Source organism: Protopterus annectens, chromosome 3.part1 (genome assembly GCF_019279795.1).
Source record: "Protopterus annectens isolate FY-2018-M chromosome 3.part1, PAN1.0, whole genome shotgun sequence".
Lineage (NCBI taxonomy): Eukaryota > Metazoa > Chordata > Ceratodontiformes > Protopteridae > Protopterus > Protopterus annectens.
Genome location: NC_056732.1, coordinates 1,467,214,122 through 1,467,232,449, shown reverse-complemented (window position 1 = coordinate 1,467,232,449; position 18,328 = coordinate 1,467,214,122). Strand labels below are relative to the sequence as shown.

The 18,328-nt window shown below is 41.3% G+C and overlaps 1 protein-coding gene across 1 annotated transcript in view; it reads left to right on the top strand.

Annotated features, from left to right (window-relative positions):
- Positions 1-18,328, top strand: part of LOC122797794 (cubilin-like) — a 2,156,354-nt gene that overhangs the window by 1,322,861 nt on the left and 815,165 nt on the right. The window contains 1 exon segment of the mRNA XM_044066315.1: positions 13,849-14,026. Within this exon segment, the coding sequence (XP_043922250.1) occupies positions 13,849-14,026 (178 nt within the window).

The following is an 18,328-nucleotide window of genomic DNA, read 5'->3' as shown; positions in this document are numbered from 1 at the left end:
CATTTTGCCATCGCCCAGAATGATACCGCAGTATAAGGACAAAATTATTGACTTCAGCAATTGGCTAAACTTCTGGTGTCATTCTAAGGGGATCCAGTATCTGTCTGCTTGGGATGACATGGTCGACAGACCACGATGCTTTGCCACACATGGCCTGCACCCGTCGCCCCTGGGATTCCAGATACTGGCTAAGGCTCTTGCTGCCCCTATAGTGCCTTTTTTAGGCAAGGTTCAAATGACAAATTCACCACCGTAACACGAACAGGCAAGCAAAAACTGAGGGTAATGCAACTCAATGCTAGAAGTCTAAATCTCAAAATGCACTCACTCGAGGCACTCCTTAAAATGGAGAACATTGATATCTGTGCAGTGACTGAGACCTGGTTCAAGGCTCCAGAGAGCACCCCTGCACTACCAGGCTATAACTCATACCACACATTTCGGCCATGTAACCTGGACCGAAACACTAAAGGCGGAGGTGTGTCCATATCCATTAAGGATATCCACACCTCCAGACTAGTTGCTCAGCATAATGCATCCGAGGTTATCCAAGTGCAACTAACTCTGGGCAAAACTGCAATCCAAATTGTAGCTTGCTACAGATCCCCAACCATGCCCCAGGATTCCCACTCCTCTTTTCTTGATGTACTGGAAAATATTAGGGTTCAACCAAACACCCTAATAATGGGTGACTTCAACTACCCCACCATTAACTGGGAAAACTACTCATGTACCAACTCCTTAGCTCAACGCTTTCTGGAATTCATAAACTCCAATGCCCTGGATCAACTTATCCACACCCCCACCAGGGGCAACAATATCCTAGACCTAGTCATTACCAACATGAGTGACCGGTGTTCCACACCTGAAGTCAACTCCTCATTGGTCCAATCCGACCATAAGCTAATCACCCTTGATATCCACATTCCGCCCCCACCCCATTAAGGAAACCACGGTAAAAAATTTCTCCAAAGCCAACTTCATGCTTCTTAAGACCGAAGTGGTGAACTTCATGACACCCATGCAGATGGACAATACAGTTACACATCGCCACAACAGTCAGGAAATCCTTCTATGTGGCACACCTCATCACTAAGGGCTTTTCATCCAAAAAAAAGGAGGTCATTGTCCCACTGTACTCATCCCTCATTAGACCCATTATAGAATACAACGCCCCATTTGGTATGTACCTCAAAAGATATCTGCAACAACTGGAAAGGCTGCAGAAATACCTTACTAAAAGAATCACAGGCCTAAAGCAGATGCCCTGTGCTGACCGCCTTAAAAAACTCCAGCTATACTCTGTCACATATTGTCTACTCCGAGGCGATCTCTGCTTAACATACAAGGCCATGTCAAACCCAGAGCTGTTGGACATGCTACACTTAAAGAAATCCCAATTCCCCAGAGCCACACTCTCCAGGGATCTAAATCTTGTCATCATAATAAACAAAACATGCTGGAGGGATAGGTTCCTGACCCAGAGACTCCCCAGACTCTAGAATAGACTGCCCATACATGTCAAGCAGAGTGCCTCTTTGGCCCTCTTCAAAAGGAACCTTGATGATTGGATGGGAGTAAGGAAATTCACCCCGGGGATCACGTCAGTCACCCTGCTAGACAGGGGTCCAGGGAAGTAAATAGTGTGGGAAGAAATAGCCAGGGAATTGTTATGGCTAGACTTGTATAGGCCCTAGGGCCGATAGCCTAGTACCAACCTATGAACAACTGCTGAATCCTACACAAATGCACTCTATAAGCACTTACATGAGTGCATGGATCGTGCCATCCCAAACAGAACCAAGACGCTATCCTCCAAAAAAAGGAAGCCAATCTGGTGGTCCCCTGCCACAAACAAACTGTACAACAGAAGGAAGAAACTGTTGCAAAAGAGAGTAAAATCCCATGAGTGGAGGAGCTCCCTGGTCAGCCTCAGTAATAAGCTGAGATCCCTTATAAGATCCTCCAAAGCTAGCTACAAAAACAAAATCGCCACTAATTCTAAGGACAACCACAAAGCATTCTATACCTATGTCAAGAATCTCAGTGGCAACACCCAGATCTGCTCTGAGTTACAGCACAACGGCCGAAAATTACAGAATCAACTGATATTGCCAACATCCTGGCAGATAGGTTCAGTGCTAACTTTACCCCCCACCCCCACCCCTTTAAGGGCCCATATCTGTACAGGAAGAATGCAGAGTCCCTATAATCACAACTACGCAGGTAAAAGCTGCACTCTCTAAAGCCAAAAACACAGCATCCATGGGACCGGACAACATCCCAGGCTGCGTTTTACACGAACTGGCTCCCCACTTAACCACCATGTTCAATAATAGCCTTGCATCAGGCTTTGTGCCCACTGAATGGCGCACAGCAACAGTTATCCCACTCCACAAAGGGGGAGCCACCACTGATCCTGGGAACTATCGACCTATGGGCCTGACGAGCCTGGTCTGCAAGGCCATGAAACGCATCATAACGGAACTCATAAACAAAGACATTGGTAACCTCCAAACTCTGGATCCCACCCAGTTCGGGTTTGTGAAAGGCAGATCATGCCTCCTGAACATGATCGACTTCTTTGTGGCAGTCACCAAAGCCGTAGATGAGGGTAAGGTGGTTCATATAGCCTATCTTGACCTCGCCAAGGCTTTCAACACCATCCCCCATTCTGGAATTATAGCTAAACTCACTAAACTAGGTATAAATCCCTACATCACAAGATGGGTTGCCAATTGACTCACTGACAGAACCCACACTGTAAAATTTGCAGACTCCAAATCTGACCTCAAAGCAGTGACAAGTGGAGTACCACAGGGTTCCTTCCTGGGACCTCTCCTGTTTGGTATCTACTTCTCTGAAGTACAAGCTAACACAGAAGGCCTCTGGCTAATGAAGTTCGCAGATGACTGCAAACTAGGAGCCATAGTCTAGTTCCCAAATGATATGTACTTCCTACAGAAGGGCCTCGCTGAGACAGATGCCTGGTGTCAGAGCCATGGCCTTAAGCTCTGTGCCAAAAAGTGCAGTGTCATCCCCTTTGTAAAAAACTCTGTACCCATGAACTACCACATAGGCAGCTATCTACTTAACACCAAATGTGTGATAAGAGACCTTGGGACCCAGGAGGACAGTAATCTCTCCTTTGATAGTCACATCGCCACAGTAGTCAGGAAGTCCTTCTACGTGGCACACCTCATCATAAAAGGGTTCTCATCCAGGAAAAAAGAGGTCATTGTTCCCCTCTACTCGACACTCATTAGACCCCTTATAGAGTACAATGCCCCTTTTGGAATGTACCTCACAAGACATCTGCAGCAGCTGGAAAGGTCACAGAAGTACCTCACAAAGAGGATTACTGGCCTCAAACAAATGTCCTACACTGACCGTCTCAAAAAACTCCAGCTTTACTCTGTAGCATATCGCCGAGGTGATCTCTGCCTAACATATAAAGGTATGTCAAACCAGAGCTGTTGGACATGCTACACCTAAAGAAATCCCAATCCCTCCGAGCTACATGTTCTAGGGGCTAAACCTTGTCACCACAATAAACAGGACATGATGGAGGGATAGATTCATGTCCCAGAGACTTCCCGTACTCTGGAACAGGCTACCTATCTATGTCAAGCAAAGTTCTTCATTAGCATTCTTCAAGAAAAATCTTGATGAGTGGATGGGAAATAGGAAATACACCCCGGGGATCACTTCTGTGTCTCTGCTCGACAGTGGCACAGGAAAATAACTTTCTTGAGTGGCGTAAGCCAGGGAACATTGTTGGCTAGGCTTATGTAGGCCCTTGGGCCGATAGCCTAGTACCTACCTATGAACCTATGAGTATCTGAGTTACCAGGTCTCAAAGTGAGTGAACCTTAAAGGTTTGCCACAGAATAGGTTTACATTTGAAATAAATCCTTCATTAATGCCAATGCCAGCTTCAGAATTTACTTTGAAGCAAGCCATCAGTCTCTCTATATTCTTTCTTTAACCAGACAGAAAGAATTCTAGGCATGCCTAGGCAACACAGACATTATCTTGACAAACGGAGTTCTTTAAGAAAGCTGAACATCTGTGTATATCCTTTGATTAGGCAAAGGAAGGCCCATCCATGTCAAAGCAGACTATTGCCATATTGTTGTCCCTTGCTATTGCTTTTTTTTTTATTTCCACTGCAGTAAATTACTTCCAGGTAGGATTAAGGCACATTCTACTAGTAGTTGTCTTCTTCAATGACATACTGGAAAGGAGTAGACTCTAGAAATGCACTTAGTATACTCTAGAAATGGACTTAGTCCTTTGTATTTACTTTTACAAGACATTATAAACTGGATTCCTTTTCCAGGTCCCAAACAGGCTTTGCTAAGACCATTCTGTAAGTGCTCATGGATCCCAGTCCTTCCTCATCCCTGGTTGGATAAGCTTTAGTAACCTACCCATATAGCTTAAGGTGACTGCAGCTGTAATACTAATGAACATAGTACAGTTGTATAAGTTTTACTTTCCATAACAGAAAGTGTTTGAAGTAATCACTGCTGCAATAGCCATGCACTCCCTCCATCCCTCTTCTTGCCTTTTTATTATGTTTTTTAGATAAAGTTATGTGTTCCTTGCTTTTCTGATATTTTTTTCAGGCAATAGGCTCTCTTCCTTTTTCGGAGCAAGAAAGTCCCGAGTCCTTTTGGCACCCAGGCTGCTGTTTTTTTTTTCCCTTTGGAGATTGTACTACAGTGGCCTGGATGCATGTGTGAAGGGAAACCCGAAACTTTGAAAGACTGTCCGGCTGTTATACCCTGGGTAGGATATACCGATATAGCTAAAGGTTACTACAGCAGTGATTACTTCAAACATTATTGTGATGGTAAGTTCAACTTACACAACTGTACTTTCTACTTTGTGACTGCATATTTCAAGGAGAGGTAAATTTAAGTGATGGCAGTATGAAAAGGATGGCTTCCTTGTGAGATTAAGTATGGAATGGAATTAATCTAATCACAAAACATAAACTACAGGCTTTGTGGGAGGAGCAACATTTCCCAGAGAATGAGTCACAGATGTTCATCGTGTTATCCTGCTGCAGTCATCACACTTGGGTTATCCTGTCGTCAGATGTGGGCTTCATGGCATCTTACATACTACTAATACCATTTGCAAAGCTGCATATGAGGAAATTACAGTGGTACCTAAAAAGCGTATGGTTTCAACACAACCACAGCTTGGACACAATGATATCTCTCATTCCCTGCCTACAACAGGAGTTTCTATGGTGGTCACAGGCATGTCACCTCAACAAGGGTCAACCTTCACCTTGCCCCCAGCCAGGCAAACTATGACAACAGATGCATCGGACTACGCCTGGGGGCACACAAGGCAGGACAGTGCATTCAAGGCATATGGACTGCAGATCAAAGGAATATGCACATCAATCAAAAAGAGATGCTAGCTGTACAGAATGCTCTGACAGCCTTCAAGAATCTATTACATCCAGGACAACTTACAATAAGGACGGACAACACCACAGTAATGTGGTACATAAACAAACAAGGGGGTACACACTCCTACCCTCTATGCAGGCAAGCAATGACCTTGTGGAACACAGCTCTGGCTTACCAAGTTCAGTTACAAGCTCAATTCCTGCCAGGAAAAAAGAACACATTGTCAGACGACCTCAGCAGAAACATCATGGACCCCCACGAGTGGAAACTGGATCCACAAGTATTTGCAATGATAACTCAGAAATGGGGCCTTCCAGACATAGACCTGTTTGCCAGTCCTCAAAACAATCAACTAACAAAATTCTGTACAAGGACACTTCACCATCAAGCTTGGAAAGTGGACGCACTCTCATTCAGTTGGAAAAACCTGACAGTATATGCCTTCCCTCCATTGCCTCTCCTCACAAAGGTGCTTCTGAAAGTCAGAAAGGAGAGACGATGTCTGATACTCATAGCCCCAGACTGGCCATGCCAGCACTGGTACCCATTATTGAGGAATATGGCCCAGGGCCCACCTTGGATTTTACCACAAATTGCCCATTTGCTCACACAGCAAAACAATCAGATTCTTCACAGCCAGCTCAAAACCTTAAATCTGGCTGCATGGCAAATCACCTAAGCATCCAGCCAGCTCCTCTTTCCCAAGCAGTTATGGATGTTATTCTGGAAGCTAAGAGGCCCAGCACCAGGAAGGCCTATTCGGATAAATGGAAAAGGTTTTGCGCCTGGAACCAAGCTAAAGGCCAAAACACACTTCAGCCTCACATGCCTCAAATTCTACAGTACCTAACCGAGATGTTACACAATGGACTTTCTTTTTCCTCCATTAAAATCCATGCATCAGCTATTACAGCCCACTACAACACAGATCCACCCTTATTTTCGCATCCACTTCTAAGGCAGTTCCTCAGAGGGGCAAAAAACATTAGGCCCCCCAGGAGAGCACCTACACCAACATGGGACCTCAATTTTGTTCTGGAAAAACTTACACTACCTCCCTTTGAACCAGCTTTCTCTGCAGATCTACAGTTTCTATCATGGAAGACTGTCCTGCTACTAGCAATAACTTCAGCTAGAAGAGTCTCAGAGCTGCAGGCACTAATGGCAGTGGAACCTTTCCTCATTTTCCATCAAGACAGAGTTTCTCTACGAACTAATCCTTTCTTCATGCCTAAGGTGGTTTCCAGTGTGGCTTTAAATCAAACCATCCACTTATCCACCTTCTTCCCAAATCCACAGAACAAAGGAGAAAGACTCCTGCATTCCTTGGACATTCACAGGCAACTTCATTACTACTTGGATAAAACTAAGGTTTTCAGAAAATCTGACCAGCTCTTTGTATCCTATGCTACAACTTCACAAGGGAAGGCCATATCAAAACAAACCATTTCCAAATGGATAGGACATTGCATTCGTTTTTGCTATACCCATCATGGAAAACCAGTTCCTGCTACCATTAGGCCCCACTCTACCAGGGCAACAGCTACATCTACAGCCTTCCTCAGGGGGGTTCCTACCAAGGAGATTTTGGAAGTTTCAACTTGGAGTTCAGTACACACCTTTACCAAACACTATCACTTACCACTTTACTCTAAGACTAGAGCTGGCTTTGCCACTGCAGTTCTGCAGGGCCTTCTAGCCTCCTCTAACCCTCTATAACTCCTCCACCCATCCTTAGCTTTGGGATTCTACCCAAGTGTGATGACTGCAGCAGGGTAACACGATGAACATAGTACAGTTTTGTACCTACCATAAATGTAGATGTTCGAGTGTTCACCCTGCTGCAGTCCAGGTTACCCTCCCTCCATCCCCTCTGATCTAAATGGCTAAAATCTCTACATTACCTTCCTGATGTATTTGGTTATAGCTAGAGGGATTTTGTGTTTGTGCAGAAATTACTTAATTTGGTACTAATTACTGACCACCTTTTTGGGGGCACCTGACATCTGGGGCAAGAAAAACTGAAGAAAATGGCATCGGATGCATTATTTATACCCCTGGTGCACTGACGTCAGGGAAGAAGCGACAGCAACCAACGCCGGACCAAGACTTTGGAATTCCGGCCGACTGCGGGACCGCCTGACGACAGGATAACCCAAGTGTGATGACTGCAGCAGGGTGAACACTCGAACATCTACATTTATGGTAGGTACAAAACTGTACTTTACTGATTGCAAACATAAAATGTATCATGCAGTTAGAAGAGAAGTTAATCTATGTAGTTATCCACAGACACAACTCCTACTGTACTCCTTTAATTGTCTCCAGCTCAGTGCTAGTCTGACACTTCTTATTCCAGGTTCTGCATCTGAACAGATTCTTCCATTCCCATGTTTAGTTCTCTAAGAAGATGTAGTCTTGGATTTTCTTATTCAGTACTCTACACTTGATGTTTATAATGTGTAACCAATAAACAACATTTTGGTTCAACTCTGCAAACTCTACTGTACACTGAAAGTAACACTTCAGGTGTGTGTACATTGTACAAACATTCTGTGTATTTGTACTTACTAAACATTCTGTGTACATGTATTTACCAAACATTCTGTGTGTACTTACCAAACATTCTGTGTGTGTACTTACCAAACATTCTTTGTAAGTGTACTTACCAAATATTGTGTGTGTGTGCTTATCAAATATTCTGTGTGTGTACTTAGCAAACATTCTGTGTACGTGTACTTACCAAACATTCTGTGTACATGTATTTACCAAACATTGTGTATGTGTACTTACCAAACATTCTGTTTATTTGTATTTGCCAAACATTGTGTGTGTGTACTTACCACTGCTTTTGATGTAGGAGGCAGTGCTTTGTGGGTAGATTATACTGTGTAGGGCACCTTTAAAATAGGGTCCCAAGCTAACAAGATCTACCTTGCCAACAAAATGGACAATATAAATAAAGGCACACAACTGATTTGTTATTTCTAGGTCTGTGTTGTTAAAAATAGCACTCAGTGACTTGAATTATTGCAATCCTAGGATGCACTGTGATGAAAAAGGCTCTTGCTTTTGACTTGCTGATGTTAGGCTTGAAAAGACATCATCGGTAGCATGGCAATTCTGTAAATAAAACCCTTTAAATTAAACGTAGCTCAGTCTAATTCAGCTAGATGAATGCCTGGCTGAATCTAAACACTGGCTTTGCACTGATTGAGTTACTAGATAAGAATGAACCAGTTGCTGCTGCCTTCAGTTCTCTGTGTGTTTCACTGCTCTCTGTTCCATTTGATGTATTTCTATCTCTATTCATTTTCATTGTAGTTTCTAAAACTTTTTGCAACCGGTCCTGTTTCTACATATAGTAGACCCATGCTGATTTGTTTGTGTTTGGAGGGGATCAAATGCCATGCTTTATGAACTCTGCCAAGCAAATTGCGTTTTACTAGTCTTACTTAAACTCAGTTTCCTACCTTTGAAGATGGTATTTTGCCATAAGCAATATGTGAACTAAACAGCAGATTCTTCGGGAATTAGAGCAGGTAATAGGTTTATCTTGAATTCTTGGAGACTTCACGCAGCAGTATCTTTGATTTTATTCAGAATTACCAAGGGTGCTTTTCCAGTATCTAGTCACTCTAATAAAAACCAGGCCATAACTGTTCTTCTACATGTATTTATTTAGTTAGTTAATTGCTTTTGTTTACTGGTCAAGTTTGACTGAGCTACGTTACACACTGTCAGTGGAAGCCCAGGGAGAAAAGCTTCAAGAAATAGTAGATGGAAAATATAAAAAAAATTTAAACAAATTATAAAGAAAGAACAGTATAAAAATTTTTGAAACTCATTAAAATGGAATAAACAGGAAATATCACAGAAAGATATAAAGTGTAGTAAGTCCTAAGAAATGACATTGGTGAACATTCAGAACATCACTGGAACAAGAAATTGTCAGTACAAATGTGGCAACATTATTAAGCAGCACATAGTATCAAAAATATGAGAGGTAATGTGATATGCATACATATTCATGTTGATATGTAAACTGATATGTTAACTGATAAGATAATAATTAACACATGCATTTTTCATGGCAGGGGGATGCAATAAATTCACTTCCATAAGACACAAAAAGCCAGTGGGGAAGAAATGATTTAATATATATAAAGAGGAAATCTTGAGCATTTGGGTATTTTTCTCCTGGAGGTTCCGAACATTAGCAGATTCTAGTGTGACTTACATGTAGTTTGACGTTAGTTTGAAAAGTAAGTTGATTGATGGTGAAGGGAATGCTGTTCAGTAGCTTAGAGTATAGAGAGTCCCCAGTCCCCTTGTGAGTTGCTGGATTCTTGGGATTCTATTAGGTGTTGGTCCTTTCCTCTAAGGTTCCTTTTTATTTTTATTTATTTATTTTTTTTGTTTGTGTTGTTTATAATTTTATTGTATCACCAATAGTTGGGGTGTTTAAGGAATAGTGTAGTATTCTATGTGCCCTTAGGAGTTGCGTATATATCTGGTATGGTAGTTCTAGTCAGGTTCTACAAGGGAATACAGTGATGGGTTCAGTTTGAGAGGTCGCATGCAAATTTACTTATTTCATTATAGCACTGTTCAAGCTTGTTCATTAGTGTAGTCTGAATATTTGTGAAAACTATAGATGTATACACCAGACATGGAAGTGAGATGGGTGTCGTAGTTCTCTTTCTGCTGCCATCAGTGAGATATGTAAAGTAGCCATCATTTGTGATGGTGTTTTTAGACAAAGTTGAAGCTTTGATCAAATTTAAGTTTGCCACCTATGATGACATCTGGTAACTTGGGTGACTTGTAGTTGGGATAGTGTTAGGGCTGTGCAAACAAGAATTGAGTCATCGGCATATTGTTGATTGCACATGTTCAGCTAATGTTTGCTTGTCATTCATGAATATATAAATAAGAGGGGTCATAGCATCAACCCTGTGACATTCTAGTTTTGAGAGCTTGTTGAGAAGAGAGTGAGGTATGATATCAAATGCCATCAAGATGTCCAGAGACAAGGTGAAGACAAGGTTATCTATATCTCTAGTCAGGTTGACTGTGTCTAGAAAATGTAGATGGGCAGTTCCAGTGTTTTGATGGGGTTGAAAGTCATGTTGTGAGGGGGGAAGTAAGTGTTTGCAAGGCAGAAAGTTTAGGATTTGATAATGGGTGCATGCTTCAAGTATTTTAGAGAGTAGAGGGAGTATTGTGATAGGCTGATAACTTGGTCACATTGTATGTATTGGTATAATCTGAAAGGTTTTCCATATTGTTGGCACATATAATTCTTGTAAGGATCTGTTGATTGGTAGTTTATTTCATCTATTCCCAATTTAAGGTGTTCTGCAGAAACATAATTTGCTGCTAAGGTATTGGGTTTTAGTCTGTGCAAGTATTTCTTTATTATAGTAATCTGGGACTGGTTCAAATGAGAAGTTATTTGATTAGTACAGCAGTTTGAAGTGAGAAGTAGTTTGTCTACATTGTATTGGCAATTGTGAGAAGTATTAGCCATAAAGTCCATATTCAACTTGCAAACTATGATGGCAATAATGTCTTAGAGGTGGGCTTATACCTTACTTTAGGATATTGTTTATAGTAAACCAGAACTTTTTGGCCTTATTGAAGTGTGCTGCCTGTGCTGTTGTTTAATAGTTCTTTTTGCCTGAAAAAAAATATTTTAGTTACATTTCTTAGGCATCAGTAGATTTGGTAATTGTTTTGGGTTGTGTCTTTGTGCCAGTATTCAAAAAAAATCCCTAGTTTTTTAATTGAACTGTTTTTCATATTAGCCAGGGTGCAGTTTACACTTTGACCTGCTTACCTTTTTATATCTCAGAGATGCCTGTTGGTTTAACTTATAGACAAGTGGTGTTGAAGTATGAGACAGCAGTCTCTAGTTGGAGTATTTTTAGTGGAGTCCAGTTGCACTGTTTCAGGGTATCAATAAATATATCCTTGTTGAAGATGATAAGTGTTCTTACAGAGTTTGCAGGCCCTTGATGATTTTTAAAAGTATCTGATTATGTATGTTGGATGGTGGTAACTAAGTGCATCATGGAGGATTCCAGTCTGTTTTATTCATTTATGTTAATGCTACTGGATAATATGCAGTCCGGAGTGTTAGCTCTGCCAGAGGTTTTATCATATTTTGTTGGAAATTTAATTGTATGGGTCAGACTGAAGGAGGTGCTAGTATCTTGATCAAACTAATCCTTGTTTTAGTCACCAAGAAGATGGGTTTTCTGCTAATTATCTATGTGAGTATATTTTCAATAGTATTAATATTGTTTCAATTTGGAGGTATGTATATACCTATTGTGCATATTGCCTTATGTGAATTTAATTCAAAATCGGTTATTATTAGTTCTTTAAATTCAAATTTGGAGGAGTGTTTTACTATTCTAGAATGTTAAAGAACATATTTACAACCCATCCGTTAATGTTTAGTAGTTCAGTTATTTCTTATTTTGTTATATCCTGGGTGTTTCTTCTTCTTTGATGGAGGAATTTAAACATCATTTGGTGTGGGTGGTGAGTTTGAATCCAGGCATGACGTACATTAATTTTATTATAGATACTACATGCATTTATGTTAAATATCTTATGGTCTTGTATGTTATGTTTTATAGACGCTGAGGATTCAGGGCTGGAATGATAACTGGGATATACATTTTTGGTTGAGTTTGGATGGCTGGAGTTTTGTCCACTATTTGTGGTGGAAGGTCCTAGGTTTGGGTGTACATCACCATATATTGTCAGTATTTAGTGGAGTATCAGTGTTTGGTTGAATCTGACCGTTAGTCACTTCATAATTCTAGCTCAAAGTATTCTATAGTGGTCTGGTTGTTTTATCAGAAGGAATATTTTTAAAAGTAAATTGGATGAGTTGTACAAGAAGGAGTAGATCTGGTGGGTATAGGTATAGTTATTATGAGCTCAGTAAAGTTACCATTTGCAGGGAACTGAAGATTATATGACAGCTGATAGGTTGTTAGATTGATACTAGAATTAAAATGGGTTTGGCTTAATGTATAAGTTTTTTACCTCACAGAAACAAAAGTGCAGGGTTTCATTCTGACCCTGGGTTATTGGCTAGGCTCAGAATAGCCATTCATTGCAGTTACCATAGTATTCATCTATGAACATATAAAAGAGGGGAGTGTGGCTAAGAGATAGGGTTACATATTGCAGTTAAAATATATAGAGCTGGCATTTTGGTTTAGAAATTATAGTGGGCTAGTTATGCCAGTGAGTTGATCATCTATTTGTAGAGGATTAGTCTAGTGGGAAATTGTGTTGAGATTGATTAAAATTAGTTATATTAGTTGCAGTGCAATGTTTAGGGGGTACATATTGATGTTAAAAGGGCTACTCAAGAGGTATGCTAAGTGGGATCAGTTGAATGGGTGGCTTTGAACAAGAGGAATTCTGGATGGCTGGTTGGGGGTGTGAGGGAACAGCTGCATACAAAAGCAACAGTGAAAGACAAGGTAGGGGAGCAAAGGATTTAAACATTGCTTGTGACTTAAATAAGACATGCTGGAGGGACTGGTATGTATCTCATTGAATCCCATTCTCTGTAATAGGCTTCCCATCCATCTGGCCTTCCCTAACCCTATTCAAACACAGCCTGGACCAGTGGATGGAAATCAGAAATTCATCCCCTGGTCTGAAACTTATGTCTCTGATGAACAGAGGCAGCCTGTAAATCATGTTCTAACGTACACCCCTTAAAACAACCTGTAAGGCATATAACATGGAATACATTTGAGCTGCATGGCTAGGCTTATAGAGGCCCCAGTGATCTTTAGCCTAGTATATACCTATGAACCTAAGAACTGTTGCTGAATGTAGCGAGGCAGTATTGAACAAGCTCACCCTTGAGCAGTCAACTGTTACCAAAAAGTCTCCAAGTTCTTGTACTTCTACTCCTTTTAACAAAGTCTAGTTTACTGCTTTTAGGTTGTTGCAGACGGCATGATATGAAACTTTTGTGTCATGAACAATAACATTTATATCTTCACATTCTACTATGCAAGCAATAAGGCATGATGAAGTTTATACTAGATAGGTCTAATGTTTGACTGCAATAGTAGTGTGAGGCACAAAGCCCATGGCTTTCACCCAGTTGCTGTACTGGTTCAACAGAAATGGTAGTTCTGTATCCATTGGGATCTTTATTCTGCTTCTAAGGTAGACAGCAGTTACTGTACCTAAAGTCATTTATCACTTCATGTTGTGGGGTTTTAATGGACATCTTAAAACCAGAAAAAAATACTGAAAAATAATTGTGCTTTTATAAAGAAGATGGTGATAAATTAATTTTTATAAAGAAGACTGGTGATTAACGAATCTGATTATCAGTGTACCTAACACTATACTTGCTATCTATCAGATTTACAATGGCCTACATTCCAACTCTCCACTGTTGGAAAAATTCTGTGGTCAAAGTGATACGCTGCCTGGCACCCAAGTGAAGTCATCTGGAAACACCATGAGAGTTGTCTTCTATACAGATGCAATTGGAACTGATGGAGGCTTTAGTGTGACCTATACATCACTGGAAGATGCAGGTATGAATGAAAAAGAAACAGACAGTTTACTGGAAAATATTATTTAGTTGTCTCAGTAAGTCCAACCAAATTTTCTAACTTATGTAGTACAAAATATTCCACTTGATAAAGTCTTGTTCCTTTTCCTAATGAATACAGTTACAAGCATCTCTTAATCTCATTTATTTTTCACAATTATTGTTATAATTATTGTTATTTTACATATTTGCTAACCAGGTGAGTCAGTATGCATGTGTGCTTTTTTCTGGGATAGGCTGAAAGCACTGACTGGTTAAATAGCTCACAAAGAGTCACATGATTTACAAGTACAAAACAAGAGAATGTCAGTCATGAATACAGAATGAAGGTCATCAGCAGTTCATTAACATAGCCTTCTGTGCTAGATCTGTCATTATTTTGTTCATGGCTACCTAGTTCTGTAAGAGGAGCAAAAAGATAACCCATGTACACTGGCACACCTTCATATTTCATGTGTTGTGCATCTCACCACAGCTATGAGATGCTACAAAATTCTCATTATATAAGACCCCATGGTTCTCTGAACTTCACAGATGCCATGCATGAGCATGTTGTGAACAATCCCTGAATGAGCAGGAGTGAGTAGGGTTGCACTGATTAGTGGTGCAGTAAGGGAGAGGTTCTGAGACAGCTGTGGTGAATTCCCTCAGTAACCTAATCGCCATGCAACGAGGCCAAAATTAGCTCAATATAAAGTGATGTCATTTTGCAAGAGGTCATGCTAATGCAAACAATGGAAACAGGAGTTTACAGTATTAGGACACTGAACCCTAATACAGATGTACTGAAGAAAGATAAAACATCTAGTAATGTAACCCTGTACTGTACTAAACAACCATACTGGATGGCAGTGACATAAACATAGAGGAACTGCCACAATGCCATGAGACTGTCATGTCATATTGTGGGTGGGTGGATCACAGTGGTAGTACACACATAGGGCAGGACACCCCATGCATGATGCTATAGTCCCTGTATATTGTCTGATGAATGGCAATGCATACTGTTGACAGAGCAGGGTGTGCTATATTTTAAAGGTTTTCAATATGCTAATGTGTGTGTGGGGGGTGCAAGATAACATGCCCATAGCTGCAGTTTTTTTTTTTTTTTACATTTATTAAATGGGTAAGCCCACTGAACAGAATTATACATTTTCATGTGTAGGGGGTAGGTAATGGAGGGAAACATGTTACAGCATAACAGTGGATAGGTATGTGGACACCCTGTGAAGTTTGGGACCAGCATACAGTCACATGAGATGTCCACTCACAGCCATACACATTCATTGACTTTCATGTGCAACTCACGTGTATATGTCTTGTCATGGGCCCACAAGAAAGGTAATGAGTTGGAAGGCTTACCACCTAGAAGACCAGGGTGTTACTACAGGTTCTCCAGCTCATAGCACAATCATCCTGATGAAAAAGCACATGGCCTTTTCCCAAACAGCTGTGGTAGGTAGTGAAACAGGACAACAGTTCTGTAGTGCTGTGGGTGGACCTTAGTTGTACATCAGGTTCAGCACACGGTAACTAATATGTTAATGCATGTCAGGAACAGGGCATGGGGCATTGACTAGGTTATGTCCACCCCAGAAGAATATCACAGATGAAGAAGTTTCTGGTGTCTCTGTCTGGGAAAGGGTAGAGGATCCTCACATCTGGTGGTGGCCTGGCTGTTGGAGTTGGGCTGGTGATTACCACATGAGTGTTTGATGTATTGGGCTAGTATTAGTCATTACATTACCATATTGTACAGATAAATGCACATGTGGCAGACTTATTCAGCAAGTTGTTTCTGCGTGTCTGTCTTCCAGGTGCCTCTAATTTAGGACTGCAGTGTCCCGCATAACAAGACTTATAGTTAAACATATGGATCACTTAACTGTTTACCTGCTGAAGTAGGGGGCTATCATTTATTACAGTGATGCCGCAAGTGTCTTGGGTTTATGTTTTCACAGATTGTCATAGCAGAGGATCCAGCATAATGGGGCAACATATGCCTTATATCAGTAGAATACCTATGGCTGATAACTACAGCAACATGCACATTGTACAGTCTGATAACATACTGGGTGTGTCAGCAGCACTAACATTGTAGGGATTGCACACATCATCCAAATTCATTCAGCCTGTGCAGGGACAGGCCAAAACCCCAGTCCTACCACTTATCATAATCAACACCCATTTTCCCATTCTTAGATGGGGTCAGGTGTCCCATCTACATTAGTAAATGTTACTAAATCACCTAGAGCCCCATTTTGATGGACATTCTACAATGGGGAGTTGCATCCATGCTACACAGGAATTTATAGGTCAGATGGAATCTATGAGTTTCATTTCCTCTGATATATGTATTCACCTCACAATGGAGACCTGTAGTAGTCAGTGGTGGTACCCTGACTTCTCTGGAATGCGTGCAACACTTGGGATCAATCGCCAGATGTGTAGGTCAGTTATCTAGGCATAGATAGGATATGGAGAGTGTGCTAGGTGGCCTGTGAGGTGACATGCACCATCTATATGACCTGCAGGATGACATTTAATACCTGCAGAGTCTCATGGAAGGGAGAGGGAGAAGATAGTCCTGCTCAGGTCACTGATGGTTAATTTAGTATCCATAAGCACATCCATGAAACAGATGGTAACCATTCTCTGGTCTGCTCCTGCAGGTCCTTCTGTCTAAGACCATGGAAGTGTCCAGCTGCAAGTTGACTGGTCACACACCAGGCATACCTAGATGACACAGACCATTCCTGAAACAGCACATTTGTCAGCTTTTGGTCAGATAGACCACCACACCAGGCCATGACTAGCCTCACGTCCATGGTCACCAATGCTAATTACTATCCACTTACAGAACTGCACATCACACTGCATGATGTTGCTCCCATAGTGATAAGCCAACAATATACCTTGGGCAGATGGAGAATCATGCCTATTTGTGGCCCTCACACTGGTTGTGGATGTGTGGGTGCCATACATCCAGTGGCTGCAGAAATGGGACAGCTCATCATGAAACATATGTAGATAGTCACACACACCAATACACACAAGTGCGCGCACACACATACACACACACACACACACACACACACACACACACACACACACACACACACACACACACACACACACACACACACACACACACACACACACACACACACACACACACACACACAGTTCTGGGTTATCCGTGCTACAGACCAGTCTTACAAGTCACCATTGTTTATGACACAGTGGCTCCTCCATGTTTCTGAAGAACATGATCCCTGACTTCCCACAACCTACTAAGTGATTGCACAGCTGTAACATCCACCTGCCTTTACCTTTGCTAATATGATAACATTGTTTTACCTGTCAATGTGTCCCCACCAACAATGCAAGTCATTTTGATTGAGTCCTGCCTACTCTTAATCAGTGTGGGTAAGGTAATCACAGATGCATACTGTCCAGTCCATCATGCGCTGTGTTTCATAGCTTGAGTTTGATAATGCATCCGTCTTTTAATTTCACATTGACTGTGTCATGGCCCATAGACCAAATCTGCCCTTTCTGCCAGTGTCATGATTTATTGCAACTGCCTCTGCTTTACATGACGTTCTAGTAATGTGCTTTCTTTTAGGCTGCCCTGCTTCTTGTCAGCTGTTCTCATTGGTCTGGTAGATTCTGCTGGAATGTCTTCCTGCTAGTGAAGTTGTTTCTGCAAAATCATACTAAGCAGTAAGATGCAAACTACAAATAGATGGCTGCAATTATCAATTTAATATTGCAGTGCTGTACAGATGAATCTAGGAGTATAAATGTTCCTTAAGTTAGCCAAAAACACACTACACCATGTTCTGTGTATCTATGTGTGTAATATTGTATGCTGTCTCTGATGTGATCTGGGGGTTGTTGATATGGGGTCATTATCCATGGCTCTGATGCATATATAGCACATAGGTTCATAGGTGTTTACTAGGCTAGCAACCACAAGGGCCTTTTAAGCCTAGCCATGCCCAACTCTCTGACAAATTTTGATACCCTTCATAAGTGTAAGGATGGATCTGTGAGATGAATCATTTATAGGTTACCTGTTTCCATTAGAGACATAGGTGCCAAACCAGGGATGAATTTCAAGTTTCCTATCCAATTGTCCAAGTTGCACTTGAAATGGGTTATGGAGGAACTCTGCTTCACATGGATGTGGAGTCTATTTCATAGATGGTGTAGTCTCTGGGATATAGACCTGTCTCAACAGCAGGTCCTATTTATATCACAGGCAATGTTTACGTCTTTA